Source organism: Anabrus simplex, chromosome 2, assembly GCF_040414725.1.
Source record: "Anabrus simplex isolate iqAnaSimp1 chromosome 2, ASM4041472v1, whole genome shotgun sequence".
Lineage (NCBI taxonomy): Eukaryota > Metazoa > Arthropoda > Insecta > Orthoptera > Tettigoniidae > Anabrus > Anabrus simplex.
The window spans coordinates 172,701,725-172,726,962 of NC_090266.1; the positions used below are offsets into that span (position 1 = coordinate 172,701,725).

General features: G+C 37.2%; 1 protein-coding gene across 1 annotated transcript in view; it reads left to right on the plus strand.

Moving 5' to 3' along the window:
- Window positions 1-25,238, plus strand: part of LOC136863475 (titin) — a 352,605-nt gene that overhangs the window by 287,264 nt on the left and 40,103 nt on the right. The window contains exons 7-10 of the mRNA XM_067139877.2: window positions 11,445-11,657; window positions 11,757-11,939; window positions 21,182-21,379; window positions 25,001-25,137. Coding sequence (XP_066995978.2) covers window positions 11,445-11,657; window positions 11,757-11,939; window positions 21,182-21,379; window positions 25,001-25,137 — 731 coding nt within the window. The remainder of the gene's footprint in view (window positions 1-11,444; window positions 11,658-11,756; window positions 11,940-21,181; window positions 21,380-25,000; window positions 25,138-25,238) is intronic.

Consider the following 25,238-nt stretch of genomic DNA (forward strand, 5'->3'; position numbering starts at 1 on the left):
ACATCTGCAAACTTAAAAATTTTGGTGATATATATTCACTCATTTTAAAAATTCACCCCCTTTTCACCCTCGTATTAATTAGATTTTCCAAAAACAAAAAAATACGTGTTTCTTTATTTTTAAAAGAGATCAAAAGCACCAATTTTCAGGTCTGTAATATCTTCAGTTTCTGAGATATAAGTACTGGTATCCTGATTAAAGGCATTCAACCCATTTCCCCCCATTTTTCACCCTTTTTCACCCCTCCTATTGGTATTTTCTGAAAACAAAAAATAAGTGTTTCCTTATTTTTAAAGAAGAATCTAAATACCAATTTTTACATCTGTAAACTTTTAAAGTTTTGAGATATAGATACACTCATTTTAAAATTTCAACCCCCTTTTCACCCCCTTAGCGAAGGAATGTCCAAAAATCCTCTCTTAGCGAGCACCTACATCATAATATGAATATATCCCCAAAATTTCATTTCTTTACGTCCAGTAGTTTTGGCTCTGCGATGATGAATCAGTCAGTCAGTCAGTCAGTCAGTCAGGACAAGTTATTTTATATATATAGATTGATAAATGCATTTTACATAGTATACTGGTTTTGTCCCCTTGAAGGCCCGGGCCCACCTGCATTGCAGGCCTTGCAGGCCCTAACATTATGCCCCTGACAAGGCTGGCTACTTTTAACAGCACTGCATATTATTGTCACATCTTTTTACAGTTTTGTCAAATTTTCATTTCATTTTATATTTTGTTCTATCCATTTTGAACTTCAGCTTGTTTGCAATGAGTTATTCTTTCTAAAATTAGATTTGAATTTATTCATGGACAGGAAGTGGTATACAGATCCTCAAACACATTTTAAAACTGAAATGGCACTGTAAAATAGTCTACTGGACATTTAAACACCATATTATTAGTGGAACACGTCTTTCTGCACATGACATTACTCTGAAATTTGAATCAGCTACAGCAATGGGAAAAGTAAAAAAAATTAAAAAAACTTGGCTGAGTTACAGTTACCTGAGAAATATTTTACTCAATTACAATTACAAATCACGTTTTCAAAATGTAATCAGTAAAATTACAAAAATTATGATTGCTTCCAAGAATGGACATCTTATGGAAATCACTAGCATTTCTTTTAAACATTGAACAAGGATAGGACAAGACTGTAAACTTTGTTGATCCTAGTTTAGATGGATTATCTGCTGAAAAGCATGAAGTGGCAAGGAAGGACCAAGTTAGATGGAAATGTAATAAGCAGTTTGGACTAAGGTGACAATGTGGTTTTAATGGCATATTGTGCTGAAGGCCTGCATTCTACTATCTTGGAACATGAAAATAGGTGCAATGAGTATGATATAAAAATTAGCCTATCAAGACTAAAGTGTTGTCAGTAGGTAAGAAATCTAAGATAACTGAATGTCAGACTGAGAATACAAAGCTGGAACAGGTAGATCATTTCAAATATTTAGGATGTTTGTTCTCCCAAGATGGTAGTATAGTAACTGAGATTGAGCCAAGGTGCAGCAAAGCTAATGCATTGAGCTCACAGTTGCAGTCAATAGTATTCTGTAAGAAAGAAATCAGATGCCGGTACTGGATGCAACTATCTTTACATCAGACTGTTTTCTGACAAACTTTGCTGTACGGCAGTGAAAGCTGGGTGGACTCGGAATATCTCACTCTTAAGTTAGAAATAAGAGACGTGAAAGTGATGAGATTGATTGCTGGTAAAAATAGGTGGGAACAATGGAAGGAGGATAATCAGAATGAGGAGATATAGGTTAATTCTGGAATTAACTCACTGATAGAGCTGTACACATAAACTGGCTTCAGTGGTGGATTCATGTGAGGAGAATGCCAGACGATAGGTTACCTAGGGGAATAGTGGACTCGGTCATGGGGGGTAAGAGAATTAGAGGAAGACAAAGACGACAATGGTTAGATTTGGATTCTAATGATTTAAAGATAAGAGGTATGGAAATAAATTAGGCCACAGGGCTAGTTACAAATTGAGGATTTTGGAGGCATTTATTAAATTCTCAGAGTCTTGCAGACTGAATGCTGAAAGCCATGTGTTTATAATGAGTATGTATGTATGAAATGCTGGCCCCGCAGTGCAGAAGTAGCATGCCTGCCTCTTACCCGGAGGCCCCAGGTTTGATTCCCGGCCAGGTCAGGGATTTTTACCTGGATCTGAGGTCTGGTTCGAGGTCCACTCAGCCTACATGACTACAATTGAGAAGCTATCTGATGGTGAAGTAGCGGCCCCGGTCAAGAAAGCCAAGAATAATGGCCAAGGGGATTCGTCGTGCTGACACCATGACATCTCATAATCTGCAGGCCTTTGGGCTGAGCAGCGGTCGCTTGTTAGGCCAAGGCCCTTTAGGGCTGTTGCACCATGGGATTTGGTTTGGTTTTTATGTAAGTATGTACAGGATGATACCTAACTAAGCAGGGAAGAAGATACTTTTTCTTCTTAGCATACAGGCATTAAATGGTTATCATCACTCATTGAGACTAAACATGTTACCTTGGAATTTTCAAAATGATTTTCTCAAGCAATGTTTACATTTCACAATCATGTTATTATTTTGAGGGCCAACTAAATTCAAATTATTTATTCAAGTAGGGCAATGGAAATCACTTAACTCCTTCACGGTCACATGTTTATTCAGGTTCCATTATCGACTGTGTCCAAATTCACAAAATTGTGGTACGCTATTACCTGAAGGTCAACCAAATACCACAACAGGCTGCGAGTAAATGAACGAGTGTATACCATACCTTTGGATTTATGCCCTTAGTGTGACATCTTGTGAGTGTTGGGGCTACCATTACCGAACCTTGATGTGATGTATAACAATTCTTTTACTATGACCGGTTCCAAATTTCAGAATTCCTTACCGGTCTGTGTCAGGGAGAGTGAATCATTAACTAAATTCGTGAGATCTTGCCTAGATTACCAGTTGAAAGCTACCGACTAACGTGTGCAATGTACAGTTGAGTGTCTGAATGGTGAAGGACCGTAAGTATTTCTCTTGTACATGTAGACCTAGTTGATAGTTGTGTAATATGCGCGTTTAATGTGTATGTGTGTGTATTTGAGCATTGTTATTTCATATTAGTTAATGCACAGTATATTATGTTAATTCTTTTATATGTAGAGAGTGTAAGTGTTAGCATAATGCAACTCTGCTGAATTATAACTTAATGTATCTGAAGAAAAGTCTTGAAAATGTGGTTGTGTGCAAGAGAGGGCCAGGTGTCATAACTGTGCCACTTGAGAGAAGCCAAATAAATAAATAAATAAATAAATAAATAAATAAATAAATAAATAAATAAATAAATAAATAAATAAATTTATTTTGATTACTAGAATGCAGTGACTGTGTTCTAAAAAAAGTTTTTATTTCAGTTGATTTGATTACTTTTACTCAATTAATTCCCAGCTCTGATCATCTGTCATACTTTTCCATAATCATTATAATGTTAATAGTTTGAGTGTAATAATAATTATGTGTAGCTCTTGCTAGCCTGGTGCAGCCCTTGTAAGGTAGACCCTCCCTCCTACGAGTGTGGACGGCATCTGACGTGTATGGGAAAGTGCATGTTATTGTAGTGGGAATAGTCTTGTGTCTGATGTGTGAGTTGGAGGAATGTTGGGTATACTAAAATCACCCTATCCCCGAGCCAGGTGAATGAAACATTTAAGGTTAAAATCTCCATCCTGGCAAAGAATCGAACCTGAGGTCCTCTGAACCAAAGGCAACTATGTTACCAATTCAGCCAAAGAGCTGGAGGGGTTACAGGTGAAAATCCTTCATTAAACTGTAGAGAAGCATTAGTTTCATGGACTGTGATAAAGGTGAAACAGTATTAATTCTCAGGATTCTACTAATACCTATGAATTATCCCTTTGAGTTCAAACTCATAGCTTCCAGTCACAGCCTGCTTTGCAATGATAATAAACAACTCGCAAGGGCAAACACTAAAAATAACAGATGCTGATCACCACATTCCCTGCTTTCCTCAAACAGGGTCGATGACGTAGAAATTTGGCCCCTTTAATCAGCAATAATAATCATCATCATCATCATCATCCCTTTTCTCACACATTGCCATTGTGAGGGTGAGAAGTAGTAAGAAGCATTTTTTGTTTACACTCCTGAACTGAGAATATTATATATCAGGAGGTAAAGAAATTATTTCAAACAATAAAACAACATTGTCAGTCATTGCTTCGAAACCAAACACCTTGACTGCTGAGACATAAGGTAGTGAAACCGTAAACAACCAGCCTATCAGTGGCGCATGTATTCTGCTAGTGTTGGAATATATGACGATATTATGACATAATTCAAAAACTAAAGAATTAAGAAGAACACAGTATGTCAAAGACAGTTTGTTCATATTCTATTGGATTTCATTGTGTTTGGATGTTTCTGGGAGCATTGTACAACCTAAAGACACATCTTTATCCAGAAATTACTACTGTTAAATTAATAAGAACTTCTGCAAATTTTAATCAAAATAGAAGTTTGCTGCATTACTTTAATGTTATGGACAAGTAATATATTCAGAATTTTTTTCACTGATTTGAATTTACTTAATGTTGTTGTTTGACTCATCAGTCCATAGACTGGTTTGATGCAGCGCTCCATGCCACTCTATCGTGAGCTAAACTTTTCATTTCTACATAACTGCTGCATCCTACATCTGCTCTAATCGGCTTGTCATATTCATACCTTGGTCTTCCCCTATCGTTCTTACCCCTACACTTCCCTCAAAAACCAACTGCACAAGTCCTGGGTGTCTTAAGATGTGGCCTATCATTCTATCTCTTCTTCTCATCAAATTTAGCCACAGCGATCTCCTCTCACCAATTTGATTTAGTATCTCTTCATCCATGATTCGATCATGTAGTTTATTTCATCTACCATCTCATAAGAACTGTGAAAATGTTACTCTTAATGGTAGAATATAGGAAAATTTTCAGTGTTTATTTAATATCAAACTGTGTTGAAAACATGCAATCTAATAAATTGGAACTAGAGAGAATTTCTAAAATTTTAAATGATGTTGGTTGGGAAGAAGCGTAAGAATATGGAATGCCAAGTAGGAAATACAATACAATGCCAATTAGGAAATACAATACTGGAATAGGTGAACCTTTTCAAATCTTGAGTATGTACCGGTATCATATTCCAGTCGGTCTACTTGGCTGAATGATCAGTGTATTGGCCCTCAGTTCTGAGGGATCTGACTTCAATTCCTGGCTGAGCCTTGGAGTTTAATTGCATATGGTTAATTTCCCTAGCTCATGGACTGAGAATTGTGTTTGTCTTATTACTATAATGTGGCAGCCAACAGGGTGATAAACTAAGACAAAACTAAAAACAACCAAACCCCATGGTGCAGCAGCTCTGATGGGCCACAGCCTAACACGCGACCACCGCTCAGCCCAAATGCCTGCAGATTATGAGGTGTCATGTGGTCAACATGACAAACTCTCTCGGCCATTATTCTTGGCTTTCTAGACCAGAAAGACAAAACTAGTAGTGTTTAATTCTACAACTATTTGTTTAGCTATTATTATTATTATTATTATTATTATTATTATTATTATTATTATTATTATTATTATATTAAATAAACATGTTGAATTTTACAGCGGTCATACCCATTGTTCATTGGTTAATTAGCTTCCTCAAGAGATCAGTGGTGGTGTCCGACCCATGATCATGGGTTCGATTCCAACCAACAAAAAAGAACACTAAACCTGAAAGAATGCATTTCATTTTAGCAGATCTAGCCATGAAAAGAAAACTATATTACTCCTATAACAGCAGCTCTGCTGTGTCTTCCTACAAGGATATAGAAGTAAATGGGAGTAAAACACCAGTGCTCTGTTATCTACATAATTAGGTCAGAAGTATGAGGTGAAGAAGTATATACGATGAGTAACACATGGTTGATAGCAATGGCGATCTGACAGACCGAAGCCTAGCACAGCTATCACCCCGGTTTCAGCACTTACCGGACATACGTCAGCAAGCCACGTGAAGGGGTTCGAGGGGAGAGGGATGAGAGTCTGGGCTGCAATATCAGTCTCCGATGCCTTGCTCTCAGAAATACGTGTGAAGGTTTTTCTCCCTGGTTTCAAGTTTTGTAAATGGAACAATGTGTCAGTTGTTTACATCATAATGTGCTTTAAACTTCTGCCATTCTGAACTGAGGTTTAGGCTTCACCGATAACCTTGGTAGCCCTCAGTATACACCACTGAACTGTCAACTGGCAGACTCAGGACAGAACACAACTTCATGGGAGATGCTCAACTGGAGCACAACTCCACTACTCAACACTCCACACACTTCACAAACAGACCAGAGACTTTGCCCAGCAACACACGGCAGTACTCTATGGTAGTTCGCACGCACACAGAACTCCACACAGTATTCACCTAAAGAGCAAACGCAGTACTTGGTACTCCACAAAAGTAGACACACAGTACTCAACTTAGTTCCCCATAGCAGTACTCCACTCATTATTCTATGGCAGTACACACATATTACTCAATGGCAATACACACACATATTACTCCATGGCAGTACACCCGTTACTCCATGGCAGTACACATGCAGTACTTCACTCAATATTCTGCAGCAGTACACATAGTATCCAGAACTCACTGCCAGTACACACACAGCACAGTCAACTCAACAACACAACACTGACTCCACTCGACTGCGCTGAACTCTGACTGGCTGTCTGTCTGCCTTTTATAGGTTGGGTCTGCAACTCAAGATATTTCCAGAAAGAGAAGGTCTCCAGGTTTCTCTCACTTTGAATATTCTCGTCTAGTTGCCCAGAGCCTTCCACGGAGGTATTAGATAAGGGCCGGCCTTCACTTTGCTTGTCCTACCTGAGTGGTGGGTGAGAGGGGGGTGCAGAACCAATTATTAGCAACATCTATGGTGGCAATCTGGTCACGGCTGTACGATACAGGGATGACATCATCCGACCAATAGTGACACTGTATTGCCAGAATTTTGGAGAACAATTTTTCTTAATGGATGATAATGATCGCATTCATCGTGCAGTTCTCGTTTATGATCTTCTTCGTTATCAGGATATCACTCAACAAGAGTGGCCGCCATGTTTCCCAGATGTGAACCCTATGACACATGCCTGGGATAAACTAAAGAAAACTTCCTAAGAGAATTTCTGGAAGCTACAGAAGAGCAAAAGCTCCATCTGCTAATAAACTATACATCTCCTGTTGCCTATGAACACGTAAGTCATTGTCGTTCTTATAATGACTCAATATATATCCTTAAGATCGTATATGTTAAGCCAGTAAATGAAATACTCGGTAGACATCAAGAACTTACCGAATCAATCGACCACTATCTAGAATCGCTAAGAATTCTCAGTAAATGGCTGTGGAAGTAAGGAGAAATTGAAGGAACTTACTAGGAAATTGAATCTAGCAAAGAAGTCAGCTAAGGATAACATGATGCCAAGCATAATTGGTGGCCACACTAATTTTAGTGAAAAATGGAAGAGTATTTATAGGTACTTTAAGGCAGAAACAGGTTCTAAGATGGACATTCCAGGAATAATTAATGAACAAGGGGAGTGTGTATGCGAGGATCTTCAAAAGGCAGAAGTATTCAGTCAGCAGTATGTAAAGATCGTTGGTTACAAAGATAATGTCCAGATAGAGGAGGTGACTAATACTAAAGAAGTATTAAAATTTACCTATGACAGCAATGACATTTACAGTAAGATACAAAAGTTGAAAACTAGAAAAGCTGCTGGAATTGATAAGGTTTTGGGGGATATACTAAAGACAATGGGTTGGGATATAGTACCATATCTGAAGTACTTGTTTGATTTTTGTTTGCATGAAGGAACTTTACCAAATGAATGGAGAGTTGCTATAGTAACCCCTGTATATAAAGGAAAGGGTGATAGGCATAAAGCTGAAAATTACAGGCCAGTCAGTTTGACATGCATTGTATGTAAGCTTTGGGAAAACATTCTTTCTGATTATATAAGACATGCTTGCAAAATTAATAATTGGTTTGACAGAAGGCAGTTTGGGTTTAGGAAAGGTTATTCCACTGAAGCCCAACTTGTAGGATTCCAGCAAGATATAGCAGATATCCTGGATTCAGGAGGTCAGTTGGACTGTATTGCGATTGACCTGTCTAAGGCATTTGATAGGGTAGATCATGGGAAACTACTGGCAACAATGAGTGCAATTGGACTTGACAAAAGAGTGACTGAATGGGTGGCTCTGTTTCTAGAAAATAGAACTCAGAAAATTAGAGTAGGTGAAGCTTTATCTTTCCCTGTAAAAATTAAGAGGGGAATTCCTCAAGGCAGTATTATTGGACCTTTATGTATTCTTATATATATCAGTGATATGTGTAAAGAAGTGGAATCAGAGATAAGGTTTTTTGCAGATGATGTTATTCTGTACAGAGTAATAAATAAGTTACAAGATTGTGAGCAACTGCAAAATGACCTGGATAATGTTGTGAGATGGACAGTAGGCAATGGTATGATGACAAATGGGGATAAAAGTCAGGTTGTGAGTTTCCCAAATAGGAAACGTCCTCTCAGTTTTAATTACTGCATTGATGGGGTGAAAGTTCCCTTTGGGGATCATAGTAAATACCTAGGTATAAATATAAGGAAAGATCTTCATTGGGATAATCACATAAATATGATTGTAAATAAAGGGTACAGATCTCTGCACATGGTTATGAGAGTATTTAGGGGTTGTAGTAAGGATGTAAAGGAGAGAGCATATTTGTCTCTGGTGAGACCTCAACTTGAGTATGGTTCTAGTGTATGGGACCCTTACCAGGATTACTTGATTCAGGAACTGGAAAAAATCCAAAGAAAAGCAGCTCGAGTTGTTCTGGGCGATTTCCGACAAAAGAGTAGCGTTACAAAAATGTTGCAAAGTTTGGGCTGGGAAGACTTGGTAGAAAGGAGACGAGCTGCTCGACTAAGTGGTATGTCATAGTCTATTAGCTTCATCTCCGTATTGATTGCTACTACAACATAAAGATAATTGAGAAGTCTCCACCTTATCAATACATTAATTTATTTACTTTAAAGTAGTAAATTCAGTCAGAACTGGTTTCGATCCCAGTGGGATCATCCTCAGCTGACACACAAAGAAATAGTTACAAAAACATCACTTATGAAAGATTACACCTTGTAAAACTAGTCCAATTAAATCAGACGTTAAAATTTGTTTGTTAAAATATTAGTGAGTATATCTTCGGTTAAAAGCACCTGCTGTGTGAGGCATATGACCCCACTATGTCTCGACAGTCAGCCACGCAGAGCACACAGCGTCAACACTCAACATACATATACCTTACAACATACAAGAAGCCTCCACGCTATCATCACAATAAACGTGTATTGGCTAACAACTACATAATTTAAATTTCATCAAGATGCCCGGCACTTCTAACGAAATTCAACTCATAATAGTCACCATTTAACTCAGCAACGACATGCGCACTTTTCTCAACGATATCTATAGACCAAGATAACTTTATCACTAGCAGCAATTTATGAAAATTGTAATAAATGGAAAAACAATATAAACTTTAATTTAGCATACATATGCCATACACTTACCAATTTACTCGTGCAAAGTGGTAAAAACAAACAGTATGAATAAGAAACTGGACATATTCCATTAGTTTACTATTTTATCTACTTTTAACCGGCTTGCCATGTCAGATTAAAAAATTTTCATGTATATACTATAGACTATAACAATCTCATAGTACTAATATTAACAAGTGTAAACCTCATTTTATGCACAATAAAATAGGTGCATGAGGTAACACATATTATATAACAAGCATTTTTTAGACAAGAAAGTTCCATTTCAATAAGCATTTCATGTTTGTTCCAATTGGACTAGTTATACAAAAGTGAAATATCCTAAATATCAATGCAAAAAGTGTAAATAATCTTATTGACATTTCATAGATCAGATACAATGAAGTGATAAGCCTCAAATAACAAATATTTTCAAGACATTACAACAAATTTACAATTACTAGTGTGTATAAGTGCAAACTTCATTACATGTTCAATAATATAAGCACAGTGTGACGATATGCCTTAACAACAATGTACTTTTTAAGCCAAAGATAGACATATTTATCATTTTAATAAGCAATTCTGAATGTTTGAATCAAATGGATCAATTATATCAAGTGTAATATCCTAAACACTAATGTAAACAAATGTAAAATCCATTTAATGTATAATAGACATAGTGGGGTCATATGCCTCACACAACAGGTGTTTTTAACCAAAGATATACTCACTAATATTTTAACAAACAACTTTTAACATCTGATTTAATTGGACTAGTTTTACAAGGTTTAATCTTTCATATGTGATGTTTTTGTAACTATTTCTTTGTGTGTCAGCTGAGGATGATCCCATAGGGATCGAAACTGGTACTGGCTGAATTTACTACTTTAAAGTAAATAAATTAATGTATTGATAAGGTGGAGACTTCTCAATTATCTTTATGTTTAAGTGGTATGTTCCGAGCTGTCAGTGGAGAGATGGCGTGGGAGGACATCAGTAGACGAATAAGTTTGGATGGTGTCTTTAAAAGTAGGAAAGATCACAATATGAAGATAAAGTTTGAATTCAAGAGGACAATTTGGGGCAAATATTCATTTATAGGAAGGGGAGTTAGGGATTGGAATAACTTACCAAGGGAGATGTTCAATAAATTTCCAATTTCTTTGCAATCATTTAAGAAAAGGCTAGGAAAACAACAGATGGGGAATCTGCCACCTGGGCGACTGCCGTAAATGCAGATCAGTAGTGATTGATTGAAGAAGGCTGTTTATGGATGTCATGACCCAACATCCAATCTGTGAGGTCTACCCCAAGTCACCACTGAGGAGTGGAACAATTTGGACCAACATTACCTTGATAAACTAGTGGATAGTATGTCAAGACGAATTCAGGCATGCATCAGTAGAGGGGGATATGTTACCTGGTATTAAAGATACCAGTGTGTGCTGTATTCAGTGACTCAAATTGAGAAAGCAAATCTGTATTGTGGTAGAGGCTCTAATTTGTTCTTTTCTTTTGGGTGGGGGTGAGGGGCAATAAATAGCACTGATGTGGTACTGTTCTGTGTGTCTCTTTCATTTCTGTAAAGCATCAGGAACTCTCTGATCCGGGGTGATGTAAAAACTTTTTGACATGTCTATTTCCATTTTACTATCTTTCAGTAAGAGAAGTAACTTCAGAAGATACCGCACTGTTTAAATCCTGTATTTCACCTTAATACTCTCCCATGTTAAGGAGAATCACATGATTTTTTTTCTTTTTCTGTTTACATGTATGTTTAACTTCAACTATTCCAATTATTTCAGTAACTGTACCTCCTTGGCCCAAGACCATCGTTTGGTACAACCATGAAGGACGAGTGGATAACAATGACAAGTATCATATTATGGAGGATGGCCTTGGTGGATATATGCTGGAAGTGAGTCCTGTTGAACTGGATGATGAAGGAGAATGGAAATGTGTAGCAACCAGCTCAGAAGGGGCAATGGGAATCTCCAAGACTCAAGTCTCTGTTTCTTGTAAGTTAAAATCCCAGGAGAAAGATGAACCTACAGTATAAATTAAATCAGAAACTGTATTACATTCTTTTCAAATTAATGCTTGGTTCCTGTTTACAGATCCAAAGAACTTCCGTAAGCCAAGATTCCTTGAGAGTTTGAAAGCCATCTTAACAGAAGAAGGTTTGGTGTCTTTTGAATGCAAGGTTGTAGGTTTTCCAACACCACAGCTTCGCTGGTTCAAAGATGGTCAAGAACTGAGGCCAGGAGATGTTTACCAACTAACTGGAACCAACTCTCTAGGTATGACATTATTCTCTCCTATTATTTATCATTTGAGTCTCAGCAAAATTTAGGATATCAAGCATGAGTCATGTAAGGTGAGTTACAACTTAGAGCTACTATTTTCTAACTGTAGGCTCATGTCAAAAATTCAGTTCATCAAATTATCTGTCTGTATTACAAATAAGCCTACTTAACTGTCACTCTCTGATTTAAGTAAAACTTTGTGTATCAGTGTAGAGCTATGAAAAATTTAAACCATATGTTGTTATCCCTTAAATAAGGGTGGAAACTAGCCCTTATGTGTATCAGGTGTTTTTTGAGTATAACAAGCATGAATTGGATAATTACAATCACAAAATGCTCTATGGAGGTGCTTGATGTTGCAAGTTGTAAAACTCATGTACTGGGATCAGGGCCCTGACCTACCTTGAATTAGGTTATTCTGGCCGATTATGCTCACAAGGTATGAGCAAAACATGTCCTAATTTTAATATCTGTTAATGGTTTTATCCTAAATATTGCCCCCTTCTTGCCGGGCAGCTCGGCCGGTGAGCGAGAGTCTCAGTGGTAGACCGTTCGCTTACTGGCTGTGCAGAAATTTTAAGGGCAAAGGTAGCTTAAGGACTAGCGGCAAATAAAAGGAACACTAAAAATAGGTTTTAACATTTATTAAAAACTAAGCACTCTCCACAATAAGAAAATTTATAACAAAATCTTGAAATTTCAAAGGGATCTTCTCGGCCAGTTTTGAACTACTTGGGAATTTGGCCCCAGAAAATACGACTTTGCAAACACACGAATAAAAATTAGCCTATTTGATTTTATAAAATAATCAAAATAATTTTTGGGAAAGCCTTTCTCAATTTCACATAAACTGATTTTTAAATTAAATAATTACTTCGGCCATTTATTTGCCATTAATAACTGAATTATTATCTTCTCACTTTAACTGAAAAATTCAAATAAAATTTTTAATTGGTGAAATCATTTTCTAATCAACCTTCTTAAATTATAAATTAATAAAATGAAACATTTCTACAATTATTCTTAAAGTTTTTCCTCAGTAATTTCCATAAATTGACACAGCGCCATTCATAACGTTCTCTTCGTTTACTCTAAACTTTACAACATGTAAGGTTAACAATTCTTAGTCGGTGAATTCGATCCATGGACATGGTCCTTGCTTATTCATTTTTCTTTAAAGCATAAGACCCTAATCTATCTAAATTCCCCATAAAATTCACTAAAGGTTCATAAACGAGAAAAATATGCTCATCCCAAAATGACACAAAATTAGACAAAATACGCGTACAGCGAACAAGAGATCATGACAAATAATCACCACGAAAAATATCACAATCACAAAATATCAATAAATCATTCATTCCACACTCACTCTCGGGTACACGGTAACATTAAGAAATATTTTAGCAAATTCTAGCCCTTGATTTTTATTTTTAATTTTTAGTCAAATTCAGGGAAAAAATTTCAGATGACAGTATCAGCTAATGAACACCCTTGCGATAGATTGAGAGGTGATGGTATCAGGATTATCACTTCAACAATGAAACTGAATTCACAACGATGTTCCAGGGAATGTTAGAGATAAAAATCATCAATAAAATTATTTTTCAAAAATGCCTAATACGCAGGTCAAATAAATAAACGCGTCTGCGGTCAATGATTTGCGCCCCTATTTTTACTCTCCTAATATGTTATGGCTCTCGTTTAATACATGCTCTACTTGAAGAATCTATGTCCAACGACATATTCTCTTCCTAATTGACTAAATTAATGGACTCACAAAAATAATCACAAAATCTCTAATCCATTTCCAAGTCCAAAATTATAACAATAACACAGTAAATGCAACAAGTGATCTGTCAAGACACAGCCGTATTCCAGGCCCACATTTACTCAATCTGAGCACACATTAATGCCATACGAGTTCAAACAATAATTACACTCATGACCTTATCCCACATTTTAAACCGTAATGATATTCAATTATTATTATCATTATTATTATCATTACCCGCACGTGGTCATATTCACGTAGGCTGAAATACAATAAATTTTATAGATGACTCTAACATATTTTAAGTTCCATAAAAGATCGCAAAATCGTCAAGGAAAATCCTAATGTAGTGAAATGTATCGATATTCTGTACCGTATGACTCCAAATTAATTTTAAATTAATTAATAAATCAAATTATTATTATTATCGGAGGAGTCAATTAATTTTATCACACTCCTATGCTGAATCAGGATAGTCAAGACAAGTCTCGATGACATTCACACCAATCTGACTAACTAATAGAGCCCAAGTACACATTCATGCTCAATCACAAACTACCTTCCACCAAAGAAAGAAGTAATGAGAAATTACTGCAATGAATAAATAAGGACTACATCTACATTAATTTTACAAAGATGTACAGAAATAAAATTAAACATGGTACTCATGTGGATGTTGAATCTGGGTTTCAGCGGATGACCAAGGAAATAGGTCGGGTCACCCTACCATCGAACTCCGTCCCTCTCCATGGCTGAAGACGCCTCACATGTTTAGTAAATCATGGCAGGAGTGAGGACAAGCATGCAATAGCAGTGGACTCCTTCATACAGGTGTGCTTGCATCTTGAAAATTTCACAAACCGCTGGCAGTCTTCCTCTTCCGTCTTTCTCGTGAAATGAGCTGAAACTAATAAATCAGTCTTAAATATTGTTCAGGACACACACACACGATGAGTTAGGTCAGATATGAATACCTAACTTTTAAAAATCTTCTATATTTCGTAGAGTTGAAATTAACCTGAACTGCTGAATTTTCAAAGTTCTATGGAGTAAATTTCCTCAGAAGCAGAACAAATGTCAGATTGTAGCAGTCAGGACCAGCATAAGAAGAAGAGTGTGAAATCCCACAGAAAGTACCACTATTTAATTATCTTGAGACAAAGGTGTGTCTTTGTATCACTCGTGATTGGTCGAAATCTTGCGATCCAGCGGGTGTTACAATTTCATTGGAGAACAGTTAGACGTGCGGCAGCCTTGACAGTATTGATCGATCGACCTTGGTAATTCCGCTGTCGTCACGCGGCACTCAGTTGGCTGTAGAAGACATGACAAAAAAATCCCAGCGCACCCTCGCTCGCTGATCTGGTCGAGAAAACCTGTTCTAGGCAGCTCTCCTCACGTAGATATTGAAATGTTAAAACTTTCACCCTGGCTGACGAAATAATGCACTAGCCCACTGTGATATTAAAAAAAATTCCTTTCAATAAATTATTTACCAGATTTGAAGGGCATAATATAAAGGATTGCTATGTATTGGAAAGGTGGTTTTTATTAATGTATCAGCTTCTTATGGTGCTTATGTTGCCGAAGAAAAATTTTGGATTGAAAGGGCAACAGTACAAATGCCTGACTATGTCCTGGTGTTAGCTTCAAAATCAGGGAAGTTAACATACAACTTCATGGTTCCACAAAGTTTTACTGCTGGTATCTAACAACAAATGCATTTTATTACTAGATTCATGGAATGATCAGTATTTGAAAACATTGAAACCATCTGCGGAAACAAAGGTATATATCGAAACAGAGTCTGTTCGATGAAATAAATTTCATCTTAAATCTCGTATTGTTGAGAGTATGAACTTGGGAAATCTTCTATCAAAAACTCCACCTTTACGATACCAATAATCTGTCGTTATTTTCAAGACAACATTGTTATTTATCGTGACAAGTTTCATCCAATCTTGCGGACATCTTCAGTCAATGATATCATGTATCGTGTATCTGCAGATGACCACAAGAGTGGACAAAATGTGTCTTGGTAAATAACAATGTTGGCTTGAAAATAAAAGTAAATTATTGGTATTGTAAAGTTTGAGGATTTGATAGAGGATTTCACAAGTTCAGAATCTATTCCTGCATAGCGACAGGTGAGGTTCAACCTCTTGGTATGTTCTTCTGGTCCTGGAGAAATCTGTAAGGTATTTCTATAATATAATTGTTCACTGTAATTACTGTATAACATAAATTTACAACTTTACAATAAAAAAAAGGTAAACTCGTATCCTCATCCTGAGGTGGTGCATCTTTTTTCAGGTACACCCCCACTGAAGGTGAGCTGCACGTACCATTTCAACCACATACCAGCCCTCATGCCATTTTTTCATTTGTGGCAGTACCGGGAATCAAACTTGGGCCTCCAAGAACGGTAGCTAATAACACTAACCGTTACGCTACGGAGGCGGACATCTTTACAATAATAATATATTAGGCTTCAGTTACAGATTCATAACCAGTTCTCATCCCATTGCTTCTGAAATCTTATGTAATGTGCATGGTACAAAAGCAATTATGAATAAGAACTAAGAAACACCACCTGAGTTTGAAAGGGGCTGTGTAGCCAAGGCAGTCAAGGCATGCTCAGTTCACCCAGAAGGATGCGGGATCAGTTCCCCATCAGGAAGTCAAAAAGTTTGAAATGAGATTTCCACTTCCAGAGGCTCACATGGCCCTGAATTTCACTCATCCTACACCAGAAATGAGTACCAGGTTAATTCCTGGGGTCAAAGGTGGAGGGGCATAGAGCTTACCACTCTACCCCACTAAGTGCCAATGTTATGGATGGTGGAAGCCTTTACCTTCCACCCCTCCCAGGACCTTCATGGTCTGTAAGGAGATGACTTTTCATTGTTTTGCTTTTTACCTGCATTTGAAAAGTCTGTAAGATTTTTTTAAAGACTGTGTGCCAATTTGTAACTTGTCCAGTGATACAGCTATAATATGAGATGTGCATAGTGCAGAAGTCTTTGTGCATAACACCGTTCTTCGCCGAATGTCATCACTGCAAATCTTATTCCCAGTAGATGATACATGTACAATTGGACTAAATAAGATTAATAATTCATTGCAAAAGATCCTCCCTATTTCCACATTTTAGATGTTGCCCAGGAAATGAAAGGTGCTGGGATGTACTTCAGTTAAGCAACCCATATTGTAATCTGTCATTTGGAAGGTTATCATTTTTCTTTTTGTCCTCAGATCTGGCTTCTGTGGCATCAAAAAGATTCCAACGAGCGTGTTTAATTTTACAGTAAATGAAACCCATCAGTGCCCATTAAACTCAACAAACATCACACTTTTTACTCTTAACATTGTGTCATTAGAAAGAAAACAAAACATATGTTGATTGCTTTTCATAGTTCTACCAATCTGCATGTCGTTGCTGCCATTTCTTGATGGTTATGGTATATTTGCATCTGTCTCTTGGCGAAATGTAGCTTCCACCTAAGTCTCAGTCTCATTTATGGCTGTGACAGTATGGAAGCTGCTGAGGTATGGATGACATTGGGTAATGGCATTTGAAGCATGACTTGTGCATCTGGATGCTATGAAAGGAGCCACTCATAGAGCTGGTCGTGCTGCAATAGCACTTTATGGCCCAGTGAGGAAAGCAATGGCAAACTACCTTACTCCTTATCTTGTCTAGTACCACTCTTATTGGTTTTTATGGATTCCCTATAACCACATCACCTTTGGTGGTGCTAGCTAATGTGTATTAGAGATCTTAGAGCTTTCGAGGAAGAAGTTTTCCTCCCAGATGCATTAAGCACAGTTAGTAAGTGTATGTATTAGAGCTAAAACAGGGTATGTTTTATTCATACTCAAAGCCTAACAACTCGGGATTATAAATTAAGCCCCTTGAAGTAGAGATGTTAATGTTACTTCACCTGGGTTATCACCTCTGTGGTCAAATAGCTTCACAGTTGCCCTCTCATGGTGAAATATGTCCTATTACAGAACCTCTAACCTGTTTTAAGTGTGTAGCAGAATTAGACAGAAACTTTAACTGCCAAACCAAAGATAAAGAGGCAAGAAATAGTTTCATGATGACTACCACTAGCCTCAGTACTCTTTGTGTCCTAGGTCTTATTGCCATGGAGTCTTTCTACCTTTTAGTCTACTGGAAACAAAAATGTTGCCAAAGAAATTAGATGATGTGACCCCTGTTAAAAATATCACATTTAAACTTCAAAAATCTTATGCTCAGCTGGTCAATGCTGAACATTTCTGTTTGTAAAGTTTCAGTAATTACATCAATGATGGCAGACATAGACACATAAGATCAATCTATGAGCCCCAACTCCCCTCATATTGTCAGATTTTTGTTTGCAGTCCTTCTCACAAATGTATATAGTTCATTGCTCTCTGCAGTCTTCTTCTCTCTTGCCTATTCCCAAATACTTGCAGTCAGCACTATATGTGGATTAATCCCAGTTTTATCACCAGATGCCTTTCCTGATGCCAACCCTATGTGGAGAGATAAATTCGCTAGAGCCACGCATAGAGCGAGTCTGAGCTCATTCCAACTCCACTTCAGCTACCCAGCTCATTTCTTTAGAGAATGAGCCTGCTGTTAGAATGAACAGACTCCTAAGTGAATGAGTCCAGACAGATTCAAATCACTTATTGCTGCTCAATTGAAATGGTCAATATTTTAACAGTGAGGGTCAACCTAAACTTGAAAATTGATAACAGGCTTTGTACACCAGACACTCAATTGTTCAGTCACACATTGGGTGATCAAAATGCAAGTTATTGCCATGTTTTTTCTTAATAACTTGTGCATTATGAGTGTTATATGTGGTGGCTGTGTAAAAAAGATGTTCCGAGAATCAATGCATTTGGCAACAGTGTACCAATGAGTGAGTCACTTGAACTTCCAAGTTTCTGAGCTGCTTGGCCTGTCCAGACTCATTTCTATTCATTGTGATCTGACAGCATATGACAACAATCACTACTGATCTGCATTTAGGGCAGTCACCAAGGTGGCGGATTCCATTTTCTTTGCAAAGAAATTGGAAATTTATTGAACATCTCACTTGGTAAGTTATTCTAATCCGTAACTCCCCTTCCTATAAACGGATATTTGCCCCAATTTGTCCTATTGAATTCCAACTTTATCTTCATATTGTGATCTTTCCTACTTTTGAAGACAACACTCACACTTATTTGTCTACTAATGTCATTCCACGCCATCTCTACACTGGCAGCTCGTCTTTCTCCCTAGTCTTCCCACCCCAGACTTTGCAACATTTTTGTAATGCTACTCTTTCGTCGCAAATCACCAAGAAAAAATCAAGCTGCTTTTCTTTGGATTTTACCCACTTCTTGAATCAAGTAATCCTGGTGAGGGTCCCATACTCTGGAACCATATTCTAGTTTGGGTCTTACCAGAGACTTATATGCCCTCTCCTTTACATCCTTTCTGCAGCTCTTATATACCCTCATAACCATTGGCAGAGAACTGTACTCTTTATATACAATCCCATTTATGTTATTTACCCAATGAAGATCTATCCTTATATTAACACCAAGGTACTTACAATGATCCCGTAGAGGAACTTTCACCCCATCAATGCACTTATTAAAACTGAGAGGATTTTTCCTATTTGTGAAACTCACAATCTGACTTTTAACCCAGTTTATCATCATATCATTGTGTACTGTCCATCTCACAACATTATTGAGGTCATTTTGCAGTTTCTCACAATTTTGTAACTTATTTATTACTCTACACAGAATAACATTATCCGTATAAAACTTTATCTCTGATGCTACTTCTTTACTCACATCATTTATATATATAAGAAAACACAGTATGTTTAGTCCTCAGCCCAAAGGCTGGTTGGATCCTCAACAGCTCTGCCATCAGCTGTCATAGATGGCCTAGGCATCACTGAAGAAGCGTACTAGGGAAATGAGGAGTAAGGTAGTTTCCCGTTGCTTTCCTCACCATGCCAGAAGTTGCTATTACATATCAGTCTGACAAGCCCACTAAAATGCATGCACCAACTGACCCTATGAGCAACAGTTTCACACCATTCATAGCAGGGACTGGCTGCATAAGGAATGGCATTACTAGCATCACTCATACCTCAGTCACTTTCATTTTGTCAAAGCCAAGGATAAGACTGAGACAGATCATTGAAAGTAACAGTATTGCTCTAGCCCATACCAGAAGACAGTGCACTGTAAACACTACGTCCTGTCAGCAAAGGCATAAGGTCCAATAATACTGCCTTGAGGAATTCCCCTCTTAATTATTACAGAGTCAGATAAAGCTTTGCCTACACTAATTCCCTGGGTTCTGTTTTCTAGAAATATAGCCACCCATTTAGTCACTCTTTTGTCTAGTCATTTGAACTCATTTTTGCCAGCAGTTTCCCATGATCCACCCTATAAAATGCCTTAGACAGGTCAGTCATGATACTATCCATTTCACCTGCAGAATCCAAGATATCTGCTATATCTTGCTGGAATCCTACAAGTTGAGCTTCACTGGAATAACCTTTTCTATTCCCGAACTGCCTTCTATGAAACCAGTTATTAATTTCACAAACATGTCTAATATAATCACAAAGAGTGCTTTCCCAAATCTTATATGTAGTGCATGTCAAACTGAATGGCCTGTAATTTTCAGCTTTATGTCCATCACCCTTTCCATTATACACAAGGGGATGGACATGTCAGTAGACTCATTTGTTAAGTGAAGTTGAATGCCTTTTCAAGTTTGGTCTTTCCAAGCAATCATTGAATGGAGTGCTCATGCAGGAAGCTCTGAATGAGTCTAAACTGTGTGGGACCCATTTCTTGTAAATGAGCGAGAAATATAAAATCATAATAATGTAATTGAATAATGCATTAAAATTAAAATAAAGTATATGTAACTCCAAGTAGGGTGAACTTTTTATTACATTTCTACAAGTTTTTACACATTTTTAACCTTCTAAGGATCATGAGTCCAATTTTATTTATTCAGTTTCAGAACATTTTGACTAATTTTACTCACAATGGTTTTCTTAAGAAGAACGGTTGAACACATTGAATTTTATCACTTAAGAATGTAAGAATTATGATGTAATATTCTGATTGTTTAGATAATATGTAAGTTTTGTCCCTTTATATTATCTAAAATACCTGAAGATGGCCCAAAGAGGCTGAAACATGTCATAATATGGTTTTGCACTTTAAAAATTGTAAATAAATGTACGGTACGTGTATTGACTAGGTGAAATTGATTGGTAAAATTTTCACAAATGTTCTAATTCTGAAATTTTTTTTTGCAATGAATATTGCATGTCATTATTTATTACACAATAATAATCAACTAGTTTTCCATCATGTTTAATTCCTAACATATTTTTATTGGCTGATTTTAATATAGTAATTTAATTCTTTTCTTTAGGTTCCTATTCTTGCATTGCCAAGAACTGCATGGGTGAAGCAACTAGTTCTGCTGAACTTACAGTGGAGGATATTCAGAACCAACTAAATGAAGAAGAAAGACTGCAGCTATTTTCGACAAATCAGCCACCAAAATTCATCCAGGGTCTGAAGAGTTGTGAGGGAAAGATCAATGAGGAGTTCCGCTTTACTGTACAGGGTACTGTATTAAATACACTGATATTTTTCACTGGTTCTTCTTTAGATCCAATAATGTTTTATACAGGGTTGTCCACCAGTCCCTTCAAAATGTAGTTACGTGCAGCCCATTGTTTGTAGACTACCTAAAAGCATCAGTCCCATTTCCTATGCGGGATTACTGAAATCCAATAATATAATTGGGTTTAAGCTTGACATTACAGACTGAATCCACCTAGCCAATTGTAATTTAGTGACAGAAAATGTAATGAATGCATGAAATGATCGCAGCTGCCAGGAACACTTACGGTTTAACAGGAAGCATACATTAAGGCACGAACAGGTACCATATAGACTGTGAATTTCCTACTCATGGCTAGGTTTCAACCCAGCTAAGATTGTCATGCAGAGGTAAGTTCAAGTCTCAGGCAGTAATCTTTCGTATGCTGTCTATTAAAGGTACTAATTTGGGACTTTAATAGTGGCAACTATTTAACTACAACTGCTACAAAAGAGATACATGTTACCAAGTATTACTGTCCTTCAAAGTAGTCACCAGCAGTAATGGCGATTGCAAATTAGGAGTGGGGGGAGGTAACATTTACAAAAAGGAAAAATTACCTAGCTTTGTTAATAATTACAGGAAATAAAGGAACAAATTAGCTGATAGGACAAATTGTGTTTTGTTAATAATTCATAGTTTCAGGTGGGTAAAATGGAATAAAAATATTATGTTTTCTCCATGAAGTATGGGGTGGGGGAGAGAGGGATTGCTCCCCCTCCATCAATTGCCGCCACTGGTCTCCACCATTGTGTACAATTCGAATGAAGCAGTCTACTGCATGACGAATCTGTGGAGCAGTTCTAAAACAAATGCCGCAAAATGGTTCCTCCATCTTAGGAATGAAGTCAAAGTCAAAAGGCTTAAGTACAGAAAGTATGGTGGATGGTACGCAATTCTCAGACCCATCGACCGAACAAATCAGCCACAGCCTGCGCTGTATGTGGCCGAGTGTTGTGCAAAATGATGGATGGGTTCTGCAGAAAGTGTTGCCTCTTCTTTCTCAAAGCCGGTTGCAGGTTGTGTTCCAAAACTGAACAGTAATACTGCGCCTTGACGGTCTGCTCTGGAGGAATGTAATGCATTAGGATAACACCATCACAGTCATACACGAGAATAACATTAACTTTCACATTGCTGTGGTTCTGATGAACTTTTGATCTTTGTGGTGACCCATAATGACACCATTTGTTCGGTGGCTTGTCTCATCCGGCATAATGATATGGCATAAGAAAGCCTCTCCTTCAGGCTCATAGTGCTCCAAGTAGTGACAAGCAGCATTGTATCGTAACCATTTCTGCATTTTAGTCAAATCACACGGAACCCATTATGATGCAGTTTTTTCTCATGCCCAGGCATTCCTACAGAATGTGAAGCACACTCGTATGCACTAATCCGGTGTCTCAGGCCAGCTCACAAATTGTATGGCCTCAATATTCCCACCAAAGTTTTTTTGTACACAGTTCAGCATTACCTTTAATTTATGAGTTCAAGTGTATATGTGTACGTATATAGACCTTGCATTCTTTAAAAGGATGGCATGTATTACTTTTTAAAATAACCATTATATTCTAATATAAATAAATATGATAACTGGATTAAAACCACTTATATTTTACCAGACTAAACAAAGCCAAGCTTTCCGCCAAATTACATTGGCCTTCATCAGGGCATATGAAGGTCTGCTTTTGACAGTGAGCATAGAAATTCTTCAAAGAACATGGAAGTCCTGACCATATTAACCACGGCCTCCTACTAACTGGACTCAGGGTTGGTCGCTCTGTGCTATGGTTGTTGGGAAGGAAGTTACTGATCCTCCACCCTCTGCGGACAGTTTCTGGAGTGCGTCACACTGTGCCATGGTGGTGTTATGCATGTATTTCTGGACTGCAGACTTCTCGTCTTTATTAAAAGTAGCTACTTTGTGTTTGTTTACTTATTTTGGATGATGCTTGTTGTTTAAAGGGGCCTAACATCTAGGCCATCAGCCCTACTTATTTTATAAGACCCTTTCTGTTCTTAGTAATCTCCATTGCTAGTAGTTCATTAGCCAATTGAAGGCTAGTATAAAACCATCGGCAAATAAATAGAACCCATTATCACCTGCTGCTTGTAGAAGTTCATCACAGAGATGTAAAACAATTCTACAGGTAAATCGTATTCCAGATCTTGGAATTGACACTGATGTAGTATTACCCAAATAAGGTTCAAGCACACAAATGTACCCACTTTCAGAATCAGCCAGTACGAAAATAAAAAATATCCACTTGGTTGGATTTTGAGGGTCATATGTTTGGAATGCTATACATCCCGTGAATCCTACAATGTTTTCATCTACTGTGATTCAGAGACCAGGGTTGAAATACTTGAGAAATATATGCTGTAAATAGGTGACAAGATTCCTAACATTTTGGCCTCTGCTCAGTGAACCATTTCCAGCTTGGTTCTATGGTGGATGCAAATCTAGCATCCAAAATGCCTGAAGGTAACAACTCATAGCACAAACAGCATTGAAAATATAGCACATATGAAAACCAGTCTTTAGAAAAAATATTTCTTATCTGCTATGTCATTCAATGCCATATTCAATGTAATACCTAAAAATGACTTCATCTCAAGTAAAGTCACTACCTGGTGGATTTATCTTCCTTCAGCCAGAATTCTCTGTTGTATTGCTTTATCCTTCTGCTCCTGTCTCACTTTTTCTCTGATAGCTTTGTCAACAAATTCACTCTCATCAGAGGATAAATATTCTTCATCACCCAGCAGAATATCTTCAATATCAGAGCCATTCAAGACACAATCGTTTGTAGTAGACACCATGTTTACAAACAAGAGTTAGGAAAGATCAATTATGAAAACAAATGAAGATACAACACTCAAAATACATAAATGTAACATGAAACATGCTAAAACCTGTATTTAAGAAGTTTACTTACCAGATAGCTTAAGTGGAAATTCTCGTTACAAGAATAAATTATCAATAACTTAAGGAACATATATTGGCCTGCGAGACTGATCAATGGACTGCAACAAGGAGAGTGTGTATGTCCAATCCCAGTAGACAAAGGACCACAAAGTGTTAATAATGTCACTAGTAACTTCAACCAAACATTTAAAAGTAAAGCACAAGTTTTAGTAAACTGTTTGATGAAATAACAGTTTACTTTCCTTTCTTAACTGTCGAAATTGCTTCTTTAAAAATAATCCCTGTTGCTAAATGGGGTTTCACCTTCATGTAAAATGTTACAGGTTTTTATAAATATCCAAAAATATAAATGTACAATCTTTTACTATGTAGCCCTGAGTTCAAGTGCTGCCTTTAATTAATTAATAATAATAATAATAATATGATGTTATGAACAGAAGATAGCTGTTCAAGTAGGTTCTATTTAGAGACAAGGCTTATATATACAGGGAATGTCAAACTGTGCAGTTTGAAACTGGCTAACTCAATAATAAGATTGATAAATGATTACATTCTAAGGAAATAATGAGTATTAGCAGGTCTATTTTTGCAATATAGAATTCAATCATGTTAGAAGTAAAAAAATATTTAATATTTTGAATATCTTGTTTTAGTGAGCATATCACCAGAGCCGACTGTTACGTGGTACCGAGATGACGAGCACGTATTTGATTCTGATCGATATCACACATCTCGTGAAACTCTAGGATACTGTCATCTAGATATCCGTTTCCTGGAGATTGTGGATCAGGTAAGTCACTTTCTTAGGTTAACGAACCACTTAAATTCATTTATCACTGTTGGTAAAAGCTGGTTATAGCCCCTCCCTGCCACTCCCCCAGTCATTCTCTC